General features: G+C 39.8%; 1 protein-coding gene across 1 annotated transcript in view; it reads left to right on the forward strand.

Moving 5' to 3' along the window:
* The window catches only part of LOC121853197 (iron-sulfur protein NUBPL-like), a gene marked incomplete at its 5' end in the record, with an annotated part of 115,147 nt that overhangs the window by 11,418 nt on the left and 88,289 nt on the right, over window positions 1-15,440 (forward strand). Inside the window, 1 exon segment of the mRNA XM_042347178.1 lies at window positions 3,891-4,075. Within this exon segment, the coding sequence (XP_042203112.1) occupies window positions 3,891-4,075 (185 nt within the window).

Raw genomic sequence — 15,440 nt, forward strand, 5'->3', positions numbered from 1 at the left:
AAAATGATCATCAAATTGTAAGAATTCCAGCAATGTAAATTATATTCTGGCCGGGTAATTTGTATGAATTTTATGTGCTAAAACAAATATCTTCAGTTAATAAAAAATAAAATATTCTTCACACCGTGCCAGATGGTCGGTCGGTCCCTCCCTCCCCCCCACCAACCCTCACTACCAGATAAATGTGTGGGAGAAACCAGAATATTTACCTTTTTAGTAATAAATAATACCTCAGACTAAAGTTAGGATAATATAATTGACATTGCTGGATTCCTTGTAAGACCAGGAATATTTTGAATATAAATGTCATATATTTTGCACAAAAGATAACATATTTACTCAGAGTAAACAAAATACTTACATTAGATCTAAAATTTGTATGTCTAATGCAAAATCTATGATGTTTATATTCAAAATGCTCATCAAATTGTAAGAATTCCAGCAATGTAAATTATATTCTGGCCGGATAATTTGTATGAATTTTATGAGCTAAATGAAAAAATTATACTTCACCCGCGTAAAGGGGTACACGCACTGTGGAATGTGAGCATTCCGGTTTCGGCAGAGTACCGCGTAAACATGGAAACGCGGAATGTGGGACCGCGTAAAGCGAGGGTTGACTGTACTGTATTTTAACTTACTTTTAGGTGTGTATGTTATATTCCCAGCAGCTTTGTTTACATATCAAAGAGCTGATTGTAGAGGCAGTCGATGATGACATGCCATATTCTTTGCAGAGTGCCTTGGTTCTAATGCCTTCTTCATGTTTCATAATAATTTCTGCAATGTATGTTATCAATATGTTAACTAAATTTCAGAATGACCAATAATTTTAATGTAAAAATGCAAAAATAGTGGGTGATTCGATCAACTGATGAGCACAAAAACTGTTCCCTGTTCTGTAGGTATATATTATCAATACGTTCACTAAATTTCAGAATGACCAATAATTTTAATATAAAAAAATGCAAAAATATTCAAGAGCACAACTTTCTTGATATTTACTCCACTGGAAACGAATATAAACTTAGAATCAATTACTGTATTGGCAGACTAGCCGATCAGCTGAGGCTCACAACAAAGCCTGTTTCTCGTAAGGCTGTCGTTAATCGAAGGTTTGTTCGTTAATGGAACTGAAAATCCTTATGGAAGCTAATTCGTTAACCAAATTTTTTTTAATTGAACTGTTCGTTAATTGAGGGACCACTGTATAAAAACAAATAATGTAAATACAGTAGAACGTTGATTTAAAGCGATTCAATTTAAGATTATTGATTTAAAGTGACACCCACAATTAAGGACAGTGTTTTAACTTAAAGCGAATCTTTCCTATTTTGCGCGAGTCAATCTGGTGCATCATATTTTAAATTTTGCGCCTAATGTTTTTTGGGCGCGCTACTCTGTCCTAAGGGCAAAGCTGTACTGTACTTGTACTCAAAATAATGTACTAAATGATTACTAAAATTTTTGACCAGTGCAAACTACACCTTTAGCATGATTATATTCAAATTAATCACTATCTTATAAGAATTCCAGAAATGTAAATTATATTCTCCTCAGTCACTTCTGTGACATTTTATAAGCAAAAAACATAAACTCAAGCTAAAGGACATAAATAAACAAATAAATACTTCACTAGACCTTTGGCCCCAACTGTCAAACGTGTCACTGTCACCTCCCTCCTCCCCCCTCCATCTTCCCACCCAGGGTTGGGTGGTTATAGGCTCAGTTTTTATCTTATATAATATCACAGACTAAAGTTAGGAGAATATAATTTGCATTGCTGGAATCCTTGCAAGACAGTGAATAATTTGAATATAAACGACATATTTTGCACGAGATAATTTTTTTATTCCTTTGTAATAAGATTAATCAGAACATGTTAGTTCAGTGACATTTTATAAGAGAAAAACTTAAAGGCACTCTTAAGAACAGATAAATAAATAAGCACTAGACCTTTGCATCAACTGTCAAACATATAACCCCCCCCCCTCCAATCTTCACATCAGTTGATCGCTAGTAAACAGACCATTTCATGTTTCATAATTTTACTTTAGTTAATTTATGAGTGTTTATTTTAACATAATACTACAAAAAACAATGTTTTGTTTATTTTAGGAGATGGGCTGAGGTGCATCTGGGTAGACTGTCAGTCGTTTTAGTATCTTGTGTTTCTCTCAAGTACCAAACTAAGTTATTCCATTGAAACAACACTTCGATTTAGTGCGAATTCGGTTTAAAGCGACCTCTCTTGGAACGTATCTCATGTTATGTCGACGTTCTACTGTACTTTAAATATAGTGATGTTAAACAATATATAATGATGTAAATAATGTAAAAAATGGGATTTTAATATCAAATTTCTGTGGTGAATGTACAGTCGGCCAAAGATCCAGTGACCCCACCCCGAGTCTTGTACTGGCAATTTTACCTGGCAATACTTTGTAAAGTAAGGCTGTATGTAAAGGTGATTGTGATTGGTGGATCTATTTTCGGCTGCATTACTGTCAGGATAAATAATAAATAATCAAAAGGTAGAATTTTTATAATAATAGACTATTCATTCTTATTTAAGATCATGAGAAGTTTCCAAATGTTCTTATATTTGCTTAAATAATGAAGAAATATTGATCTAATAATCTTGTGGCAATCCCCCCTCGTTGTAGTTGAGTAGCCAATTCATTAATATAATTTCTACATTATTTAAGCAAATATACAAATTTTTGGAAACTTCTCATGATCTTAAATAAGAATTAATACGTAGTTTATTATTATAAAAATTCTACCTTTTGATTATTTATTATTTATCCTGACAGTAATGCAGCCGAAAATAGATCCACCAATCACAATCACCTTTACATACAGCCTCACTTTACCAAGTATTGCCAGGTAAAATTGCCAGTAAGAGACTTAGGGTGGGGTCGCTGGATCTTTGGCTGACTGTACCTGTATTGGGATCCCGTTCATAAGTGCGGGTGATGGTAAGTCGGAAGGTCGTTACTCAGGGACAGCCTGTACAGTGATATCGCGGTTAACCGAAACAATTGGTGCAGAGCACTTCCGGGAATGAGAGATTTCCGAGTAACGAGACGACTCTCTCAAAGCCGGAAAACATCCCTCATCCCTGGAATTTTCCAGGTAACGGAAAATTTTCTTGGAAGTTCCAGAAATTTCCCAAGACATTATCTCTAGAACCCGGAAAAAAAATCCCTCATCCCCGGAATTTTTCAGAATTTTCCGGGTTAAAGAAATTTTTTCTCGGAAATTTTAGAAAATGCTCCTGATTTTCATCTCTCAAACCCGGAAAAAACTCCCCCATCCCGGAATTTTCTGGAAAATGTGCTCCTCTGAAAATTGTTCCGTTGGCCAGAATTTTCCGGAAAATTCCGGTTTTAGGAACGATTTTCAGAGAAAATTTCAATTCCGGCAATCAGAGAATTCCGGGTTTGAGGGATTCCGGCTAACGGAGATATTACTGTAGTCTAGAAGTGTGAATTAAGTTAGCTCCTTGCTGTGTGTCAGTTATCATCTTGAAGGTCTAGAAAAAATTGATGATCATATAACCTGTCTCCTAAAGTAAACACAATTGGTCAATTTCATAGACTGAACAAGGAACAGAAAATTTTTTATGGGGAACTTGACTGCATTCATTCCCCATTTAAATATGAATGAAACTGTTTCTGCTGTTACTGTCCAAGAGCATGACTTAGTTCTTCTTGTAGGAGGCAGCACACGGTTATTGATGGTTTGAAAGGATTATTTGTGCTAACTCTCTTTAGGCACAAAAAATTTATGACATTTTAACTTTTATGTAAATAATATTTTTATGAACAAGTTAAGTGTTGATATCTAGCAGGAGGATGATTTACATGTAGAGGTCTTATAAACAGCATGTCAATGGGGTTCTTAGTAGAAGAGAAAGCTGCTGTTGTGTGGCGTGGACCCATGGTGATGTCTGCAGTACAGAGGCTGTTGCTGAGAACTGCCTGGGGACACCTCAGGTACCTCGTGTTGGACATGCCTCCAGGGACTGGTGACACTCAACTCTCCATTTCTCAGTTAGTGGCTGTTACAGGTAGGTAATACTAGTACAGTTACAGATAGGTAATACTAGTACAGTTACAGATAGGTGATACTAGTTCTGGTACAGTTACAGATAGGTAATATTAGTACAGTTATAGATACCCGTTAGGTAATACTATTACAGTACAGTTACAGATAGATAATACTAGTACAGTGGTCCCTCGGTTAACGAACACAATTTGTTCCAGGGGGTCGTTCGTTAACCAAAAATTTTGTTAACCAAATCCATTGTTTCAATGGGATTTTGGGTAATTGGTTCCAGCTCACCGAAAATTACATACAAAGTAAAAAAAAATGCAGTAAAGTACACTTACTTTGAGGTGTGTATGTAGACGGCTCCTGGTTGATGATGCTGATGTGAATTTGAAGTGGGAGGAGGAGAAGGAAGTTGGGGTGAAGGAGAAGCATTTTACTGCTTCTAGGAAGGCGAGTCACCTTCCATAATAATGTCAGGAATCTCTGGACTGACAGATTCTCCAATAAGAAAATCCTCTCTCCTTTTTGAAGTGGAAGGCTGAGGGGTAGCATCTTTCTCCCGCGGGTGAAGTATAATTTTTTACTTAGCTCATAAAATTCATACAAATTATCTGGCCAGAATATAATTTACATTGCTGGAATTCTTACAATATGATGATCATTTTGAATATAAACATCATGGATTTTGCATTAGACATACAGTGAACCCTCACTTTACGCGGTTAATTCAACCCACAGGGTACCGCGGAAAGTGAGAAACGAGTAAAGTGAACAACATAACATATGGGATTAAATGAAATAGAGACCGGCTGACCCCCAAACTCCACTTTTTCCGACACAATACCTATGTTCTAGTAAAAATAACATCTTAATTTTATGATGGTACATGCACACAATTAATACTTAAGAGAAATAGAGAAATACAGTCGCCAAGTTAATGTCCATTCAAATACAGACAGACCCCGACTTACGACTGCTACGACTTATGACCGTCGGGACTTACGACCGCCTCAGATTTTTTATTAAAATTTTTTTTTTTTTTTTTTTTTTAAATGACACGCATTTTCTAAACCGAAACGTTTCCAGTTAATGTAGTCTCCATGTATAATAAGAAAATTATGGGGGCCCCATGTGCATTCAGCTGACTACATTAACGGTAAGTGCTCAGTCACACTGTAACCATTCCTTATTATTTATTACTTTCACTGTACTGTATCCATTCCTCATTATTCATTACTTTTTCTGTACTGTATTTCATTGTAGATTATTTATTTATTTATTTATTTATTTATTTATTTATTTTTTTTTATATCTATATCGGACTTACGACCATGTCGGACTTACGACCTGGATTTGGGTCCCTAACCCCGTCGTAAGTCGGGGTCTATCTGTAATGGACTCGACTCCCTCCCCCTCTTCTCACACTACACTTGCTGGCTCTTCCCTCGGAGAAATTTTTTAGGGAAAACCACTAGATTTTAAGGTATGGTAATAAATAATACCTCAAACTAAAGTTAGGATAATATAATTGACATTGCTGGATTCCTTGTAAGACCAGGAATATTTTGAATATAAATGTCATATATTTTGCACAAAAGATAACATATTTACTCAGAGTAAACTTTAGATCTAAAATTTGTATGTCTAATGCAAAATCTATGATGTTTATATTCAAAATGATCATCAAGTTGTAAGAATTCCAGCAATGTAAATTATATTCTGGCCGGGTAATTTGTATGAATTTTATGAGCTAAAACAAATATCTTCAGTTAATAAAAAAAAAATATATATTCTTCACACCGTGCTAGATGGTCGGTCGGTCCCTCCCTACCAGATAAATGTGTGGGAAAACCAGAATATTTACATTTTTAGTAATAAATAATACCTCAGACTAAAGTTAGGATAATATAATTGACATTGCTGGATTCCTTGTAAGACCAGGAATATTTTGAATATAAATGTCATATATTTTGCACAAAAGATAACATATTTACTCAGAGTAAACATTAGATCTAAAATTTGTATGTCTAATGCAAAATCTATGATGTTTATATTCAAAATGATCATCAAATTGTAAGAATTCCAGCATTGTAAATTATATTCTGGCCGGATAATGTATATGAATTTTATGAGCTAAATAAAAAAATTATACTTCACCTGCATAAAGGGGTACACGCACCGCGGAATGTGAGCATTTCGGTTTCGGCAGGGTACTGCGTAAACGTGGAAACGTGGAATGTGGGACCACGTAAAGCGAGGGTTGACTGTACAAATTTTAGAGCCAATGTAATAATTTGGTTTACACAAAGCAAATATTTTATCTTTTGTGCAAAATATATGAAGTTTACATTCAAAATATTCCCTGACCTGCAAGGAATCCAGAAATGTCAATTTATTATCCTAACTTTAGTCTGAGGTATTATTTATTACTAAAAATGTATATATACTGTTTTCTCCCAAACATTTCTCTGGTAGGGAGGGAAGGTGGGGGTGTGGGGGGGGGGAGGGTTGGGACGGACCGACCCAGCTGGCGTGGTGTGAAAAGGGGGGGAGGTAAGGTGGGGTATTTTGATTGACAGATAGTGTCGTGAAGAATATTTAGTTTTTTTATTAACTGAAGATATTTGTTTTAGCTCATAAAATTTATGCAAATTACCCAGCCAGAATATAATTTACATTGCTGGAATTCTTACAATATGATGATCATTTTGAATATAAACATCATGGATTTTGCATTAGACATACAAAATTTAGATCTAATGTAATAATTTGGTTTACACAAAGCAAATATTTTATCTTTTGTGCAAAATATATGAAGTTTACATTCAAAATATTCTCTGACATGCAAGAAATCCAGAAATGTCAATTATATTATCCTAACTTTAGTCTGAGGTATTATTTATTACTATACGTTAAAATCTAGTGTTTTCACCCAAATATTTCTCAGAGAGGTAGGAGCCAGTGAGCTGGGAAGAGGGGGGAGGGGAGGGGGAGTTGAGTCCATTATTTGAATGGACATTAACCTGGCGACTGTATTTCTCTTATATATTAATTGTATGTGCATACCATCATAAAATTAAGATGTTATTTTTACTACAACATAGGTATTGTGTCGGAAAAAGTGGAGTTTGGGGGTCGTGTCAGTCTCTATTGGAATTAATCGCATATGTTCTGTTGTTCACTTTACGCGGTTTTCACTCACGGTCCCCGTGGAGTTCAATTTGCAAGTAAAATGGGGTACTACTATTATTATTATTATATATAAATATATATATATATATATATATATATATATATATATATATATATATATATATATATATATATATATATATATATATATATATATATATATATATACATATATATATATATATATATATATATATATATATATATATACATAAAAGTGGTTTGCATTACGGTCAATTGACCCGTGGAGGTCCAGCGTAAACGAGAAAAGTGTTAACAGAACATATGGGATTATTGAAATAGAGACTGGGCGATTCTCAAATGTTTTGATGAAATATCAATAAAAAATAGTATACTTTACCAGGTAAAAAATAAAATCAAGTTTAACACACTGGTTGTAGACAAATAAAGGTAAGGTTTAACATACGTTAGTAGAAGAGATGGATCGACATCGTTGATGGGGGCTGATTCGAGGCAGAGGGCAGATTACTGGCCCTCAGGTGAAAAATAAAGGTGTTTAACACTTACGTTAGTAGAAGAATAGATCGCATACGTGAGCGGCGCTGATTTCTGAGGCAGAGGGCAGATTAGTGGCCCCTCTGTAGGACCATCAGCTCACTATCCACTACAGTTGTCAGGGCTTCCGGCCAAATCCCTCAAAGTCAACATCACCGTCACCGCGTCACTGACTTGGGCTGGCTGTGGCTGTTGCGGTGACGAAGTCCGTGATGTTGGGCTGCTGATGGCTAGTGTTGATGTGTTCGGGGTGATACATTGTGATGTACTGCCCACACCTTTGCCAGATGGTTATTAAAGACTTCATACCAAGTTGGATTGTCAGGTAGTTGGAAAGGATGAGCTCAGTTTCTCTGCAAATTGGCTGGCATCCTTAACATTACCATGCTAATTTGTGTTCTTCTCAGGTTGATGCACAAACTTGGCTACATTCTTCACTGACGCCGTCTTCCAACATCTCGCCGCAGTCACCCCAGGATCCCCGCTTGATCACCTCCATAATATTCAAGTGGTGGCTCCTGGAGAAGCCTTGGAAGCAGCTAAACTGCACAGCTTCAGGCGTCCACTGCTCGCAACAGACTGAACCAACACCAGTCACAGGTTGACTCTGCCTCCACCTGATACTCAAAACACATGCCGCTATGTGTGTGAAGAATCATGCTGAGACAGCTTTCTCCCAGACTTGCCCACCAAGAAATCACCAGCTTTTGGACGCTTGAATTCTTCCAAACCGTTTGATGCGAACTCTTACACGGTAATCCTTTCTTTCCTTGTCAGAAATTTCGCCATCGGTGTCACCCAGGTTACGAACTCATCCTTCGGTGGTTGGCACAGTTGTTCAGAGCTTGGAACTTTTGCAGGAGAGACGCAGCCTTAACGTTTGTATATCAACCCTGGTCCATATGGGTTGATTAACGATTTTAGGTTGGGAGGAAGAAGACCACTTTTTACGTTGGGGCAGACAATCCAACAGAAGTAGTAACCTGGTAAGAAAGTTAAGGAGCAACAATGTTGAATTGGAACATTCTAAGGTGCCCACTTTGACGCCGGGAACGAAACAGTCGTCAAACCAAGAGAGAGGGACAGCAGTGAACATCCATGCCTTACGCAAGCGTCAGCCAGTGAATATTTAGCTTGGTCAGTGTCCATACTTGTAGGTGTGTGCTTGCAGGCTGTGGAATCAATTAGCTAACTTTGGTTTACAGGTGACTGGAGGCATTGGTGGTAAACAGAACGGTGATGCGCCCTTCTGCAATTTCTCGCCCCTCGACACTTGCTGGCAGACTTAACAAAGAAGCCTCGGTAGGCTTTTTCAAAACAGACTGGATTTATCCATGTTGAACACCTGAATGTCGTGTGCACCGTCCTTCCTCCATAACTGTAGAAGAATGGAAGAAAATCACCGCCTAACAGACGGTCAGTTCACCACCTTCAATGTAATGTTAATGTTGGTGATCTTGTTCTCTTCTAAAACCCCAGCCACCCAGAGGACGAGTGAAGGGTCTGGGTTTGCATCTGCGTACACTGCCACGACAGTTCACGGGCGCATCTCTGAATCCGCCACAATGGGAGTTGTGGTTCACCATTACGTTCCGCCTTGCCTGACGAATCAAGCAGCCTCTCACCAGCAAATTCTCAGCTTTGAGCAGCACCTTCCTTTGTTCTGGAGTGTTTCACCTTATTGAAGCACCTGCAGACTCTGTGTGATGCTCTGGCGTGTTCTTTATCTTGCATGCATCCTTCTGATCGTCCGGATCAGAGATCTGTTTTCATGCTGGAGCGCCAGATCAACTTGCTCGATTTTTTTCCAACTCCCAACGATAACTTCATAGCTAAAGCTTATTGTATCTTCTAGGTTTGGGCGGCTTGGGCTGTTGAAGGTTCAAGGTTTTTTCTGTGGTGGGGCTTAGCCATTGTTGTTGATTAGCGGGCACACGTGACAATTGTATAATGTAATCTCACTATCTCCAATGCAAGTATAGCCTGATATTTGTAATATTCCTTTGAGCTCATGTGACCACCTTGTGACCTCAATAAGCGAATGTTCAATTCCAAGACAGCCGCTCAAGCGGCAAGCGGACCAGGTGCAAGGTCGTCGTGCAAGCTTTAGGAATGTGCAACTCAAAACTTGGTTGGAAACTACAAATAAATTTAGTGTAATTATTGAAGAAAATACCGGCTGTTCAGTAAGTAAATCATGTGCAATGATAGTGAAACTTTTGATCTGGAGAGATAATGACAAAATCGCGATGCCGGATTTGATTAATGTATTTGAAGGTAATCAAGGTTAGACTGGTGAAAATAATTATATAACATGCTATTACAGTCCCTCACTACACATGATATACCATTGAACAACTTCATTGGGTCTGCTGCAGATGGGGCATCAAACATTATGGGCGAATATAACTGTGTAACTAGCAGAATGAAAGTTCAAATGCTTGGCATTACCATATTTAAACGTGTTGCACATAGTAATGCATCTCTGTGCCAGAAGCAGCAAAGACCTTGCCATGTAATCGTGAAGATGTGTTGAGAAAATGTGTACAGTGAACCCTCGCTTCGTGGTTTCACTTTTCGGCGTTTCTACATTTGCGGTACCCTGCAGAGAACGAATTCCCACTTCAGCGGTGCATCTACTCATATGCGTGGGTGAAGTATAATTTTATTTAGCTCATAAAATTCCTACAAATTATCCGGCCAGAATATAATTTACATTGCTGAATTCTTACAATTTGATGATCATTTTGAATATAAGCATCATAGATTTTGCATTAGACATACAAATTTTAGATCTAATGCAAGTATTTTGTTTACTCAGAGCAAGTATGTTATCTTTTGTTGCAAAATATATGAAGTGTATATTCAAAATATTCCTGGTCTTGCAAGGAATCCAGCAATGTTAATTATATTATCTAACTTTAGTCTGGTATTATTTATTACTAAAATGTAAATATACTGTTATAACCCAATCATTTCTCTGGTAGGAGGGAAGGTGGGGGTAGGGGTAGGGAGGGAAGGTGGGGGTAAGGGGTAGGGAGGGAAGGTGGGGGTAAGGGGTAGGGAGGGAAGGTGGGGGTAAGGGGTAGGGAGGGAAGGTGGGGGTAAGGGGTAGGGAGGGAAGGTGGGGGTAGGGGTAGGGAGGAAGGTGGGGGTAGGGGTAGGGGAGGGAAGGTGGGGTAGGGGTAGGGAGGGAGGGAGGGACCCAGGGCAGGTGGGAAGAGGGGGGAGGTGGGGTATTTTGATTGACAGATAGTATTTCGGTAAGTATATTTTGCTTATTTATTGAAAATATTTGTTTTAGCTCATAAAATTCATACAAATTCCGGGCAGAATATAATTTACATTGCAGGAATTCTTACAATTTGATGATCATTTTGAATATAAACATCATAGATTTTGCATTAGACATACAAATTTTAGATCTACTTTAAGTATTTTGTTTACTCTGAGTAAATATGTTATCTTTTGTGCAAAATACAGTATTACCCGCTAGCGCGGTTTCACTTACAGCGTTTTATCATATCTGTGATTGCCTGAGTGAACTTTCACTTAACGCGAATTTTCATCATATCTGGCGGGGGAAGCGTAGCGAGCGATGCGCACAAGGTCGCCCAGTCATCAAAACATTACGAGTTCTTCACCCCTACCCACCACAGCCGGCCCAAGTCAGTGATAGTGATAATTATAGTGAGGATATGGACTTATATGGCCTTTGAGGGGTTTGACAAAGAGGCCTGCAAGCCTCTGTGGTGGATAACAATTGATACAAGTGATACAGGTGAGGGCCAATAATCTGCCCTCTGCCTCGGAACCAACCCCATCCCGTGCGCCCAGCCATCTTTTCTACTAATGCAAGTGTTAAAAACCTAATATTATTGATATTTCTCTTAATTATTAATTGTGTGCATACCATCATAAAGTTAAGATAAAATTTTTACTACAACATAGTTGTGTGTCGTCAAAAAGTGGAGTTTGGGGGTCGGGCCAGTCTCTATTGGAATTAATCCCATATGTTCTGTTGTTCACTTAACGCGGTTTTCACTTAACGCGGTACCCTGTGGGTTCAATTGACCGCGTTAAGCGGATACTACTGTATATGACATTTATATTCAAAATATTCCTGGTCTTACAAGGAATCCAGCAATGTCAATTATATTATCCTAACTTTAGTTTGAGGTATTATTTATTACTATACCTTAAAATCTAGTGGTTTTCCCCCAAACATTTTTCAGAGAGGGAAGAGCCAGGAGTGTGAGAAGAGGGGAGGAGTTGAGTCCATTATTTGAATGGACATTAACGTGGCGACTGTATTTCTCTTAAAGTATTAATTGTGTGCATGTACCATCATAAAATTAAGATGTTATTTTTACTAGAACATAGGTATTGTGGGAAAAAGTGGAGTTTGGGGGTCAGCGGTCTCTATTTCATTTAATCCCATATGTTATGTTTGTTCACTTTACTGGTTTCTCCACGCGGGCCTCCGTGAGTTCTATTGACCGCGTAAAGTGAGGTTCACTGTACATTTACCTTTCCCATAGTGCCAAGAGAAACGCGAGTTTAGGAATTCCAGGGTTTTGTCAACTCATACCACACAAATATTCATGCCTGTGCCACGAGGTGGTTGTCACTCCATGAAGGTGTTGCAAGAATGCTCTCGAACAGTGTCAACCCCTTCAAACTGTATTTCCACATCAGGGATTGAGGAGAGACTTGTGTTCTGCTACTTGAATTTTGAATTACATATTGCCGCAACTCAACACAAACTTGATTTTCAGAATAAAGCCAACTTTGCATTTAATCCGTAAAGCATATGTCAACTGCATAGGTTATTGCTAAACTCCTTTTGCCATTTACATAGTGTGTCAAATTCCAAACGCATGGTATTGATCCAACTGATGATTCCCTATATGTACCAGTCAATCAGATATATTTGGAATCGCAATTACATGCCACCTTCCAAAGGCTAGAGCAATATAAGATAAGCATGAACACTGACGAAGATGTGGTGCAGAGATTTATAGTAGTACTGTAGTATGTAGGCAAATAAAGAAAAGATTCGAACTAAGCAGCAAGTTCTGGGGACTGGCGGTATATTTACACCCAAAGAGTCAGCAATTTTATAAACCTGTTATTAGCATTTTAAATGAAGAGGGAGATGCAAAATATAAATGTTTTGGGCATGGCAATGGAAGTGTTGTCACTTCCGGCCACCTGTTGATGCAACGTCCCTTTTCTAAGGTGAATTTAATTAAGGAAACAGAGAAATAGTCTTCGTATACAGACTGTAAATCCTCAATAACCTTTGATGAATGTCATAATTTTATTATTGGATATAACGTATTGTTACCACGTGTTTGGCACTGTAATCGGCTGTGGTGTTCCCATTATGTGATAGTGCTACAGGTGTTACCAGTCCCTTTCTTTTGATAAGCATGAAGTCTTATATTAAACGGTGATATTATATTTCCTAAGAGTTGTTGTTGGATAGAAGGTAGTAGGCAGCTATATTCTGGAACAGGGTGGTAATAATGACAATATATACCTACATTTTGCAAGGCTTTCGACAGTGTACCCCACAGGCTGAAATCAAACTAGAAGGGTGTGGAATTCGGAATGTCCTAGCATGGATAGAAGACTTTCTAAATGACCGCAAGCAATGTGTGGTGATTAATGGCACGAAATCATCATCTGTACCTGTCACAAGCGGGTACCACAGGGCAGTGTATTGGGCTCGCTGTTGTTTGTTTGTTTCATAAATGACATGCCTGACGTTAGCACTCTCCCATACAAATGTTTGCCGATGACGCCAAGTTATTTTGGAAAATCAAGAACCAAGCGGACTGTGAAGAGCTGCAGAAGGACCTCTGTGAGCTCCAAGAATGGTCAAAGAAAATGGCTGCTGAGATTCAATGTCACGAAGTGTAAGAGGATGCACCTAGGGCATACCAACGGTAAGGAGGCACATTCCCAACGGGATGAAGAAACTGCACTATTGGAGACTGAATGTGAGAAGGACCTACTGTAGGTGTGTATGTTGACGATGAGCTAAAGTTCTGGCCATTGCAGCAAAGGGCTGGTCTTCACAGCATCACTAGAGGGCGATCTCTCATGGTAGGGCGTGGGAGCACCGCCACCCGCCAAGACAGTTCACTGAGCAAACCAGACCTGGTCTGTAAACACTTTACATCTGGCGAAGTCACATGTTTAATATCACAGTACAGCACTGTAAGCAAAGCAAGCACAGACACAGAGGCATAGTAGGCGACACAGAGGCATGGTAGCTGATACAAATGCATTGTAGGTGACACAGAGGTATGGTAGGTGACAAAGATGCATGGTAGCTGATACAAATGCATTGTAGGTGACACAGAGGCATGTGACACAGATGCATGTAGATTATCACAGAGGCATGGTTGGTGACACAGTTATCAAAAGTGACACAGAGGCATGGTAGGTGACACAAGTGTAAGTAAGGTGACACAGATGCATAGTGGATTATCACCAGAGGCATGGTTGGACTACAGAATTATGTTAAGTGACTGAGGCATGGTCACAGAGGCATGATGGGTGACACAGAAGTATAGTAGGTGACACAGAGGCACGGTGGGTGACAGGGCATGGTAGGTGATACAGAGGCATGTAAAGTGACACAGGACATAGTAAAAGTGACACAGAGGCATGTTAGGTGACACAATGCATGGTAATGACACAGGCATTATAGTAGGTACACAAGGGCATAGTCAGTGGCACAGATGCATAGTGGAGTGAAACACAGGTATGGTGGTGACACATATGCATGAGTAAATGACACAAGGTATAGTTAATTGACACAGACATAGTCAAGTGACAGGGTATGGTAGAATGACACAGATGCATAATTAAATGACACAGAATTATAGTTGGTGACACAAGGGCATGGTGGGTGGGCTGGAGGCATGTAGAGCGACACAGGGTATGGTATGTGACCTGGGGACATGGTGGGTGACACAGGTGTGGTGATGACACAGGTGTATAGTAAGCTGACATAGAGGTATGGTGGGTGATGGGTGTATGGTGGCTGACCTGGAGGTATGAGTGGGTGACACAGGCCTGGTGGGGTGACCTGGGGCATGGAGGGTGGCCTGGGGGCATGGTGGGTGTGACACAGAAATGGTGGCTGGGCCACAGGGGTATGGTGGGTGAAGCCTGCCTGGGGCAGTAGGTGACCTGGGCATGGTGGCTGAGCACAGGGGCATGGTGGGTGACCCGGGGGCATGTTGGGTGACCTGGGGCAGTTGGGTGGCCTGGGGCAGATGGGTGACAGGGCATGGTGGGTGACCTGGGGCATGGTGGGTGACCTGCGGGGCATGGTGGTGTGAGCACAGAGCATGATGGACACAGGGCATGGTGGGTGACCTGCAGGCATGGTGGGTGACACAGAGGGCATGGTAGCTGACACAGGGTATGGTGGGTGAGCAGAGGCATGGTGGGTGACACTGGGGTGTGGGAGGGTGACAGAGGTATGGTGGGTGACACAGATGCATAGTGAATGTGGCCACAGGCATTATAGTGGGGCTGGGAGGCATGAGGGTGACATGGATATGGTGTGGGTGGGGGGGCATGGTGGGTGAGCACAGGGCATGGTGGCTGGCAGAGAGGGCATGTTGGGTGACACAGAGCATGGTGGGTGA

Source organism: Homarus americanus, unplaced genomic scaffold (assembly GCF_018991925.1).
Source record: "Homarus americanus isolate GMGI-L3 unplaced genomic scaffold, GMGI_Hamer_2.0 scaffold32871, whole genome shotgun sequence".
Classification (NCBI taxonomy): domain Eukaryota; kingdom Metazoa; phylum Arthropoda; class Malacostraca; order Decapoda; family Nephropidae; genus Homarus; species Homarus americanus.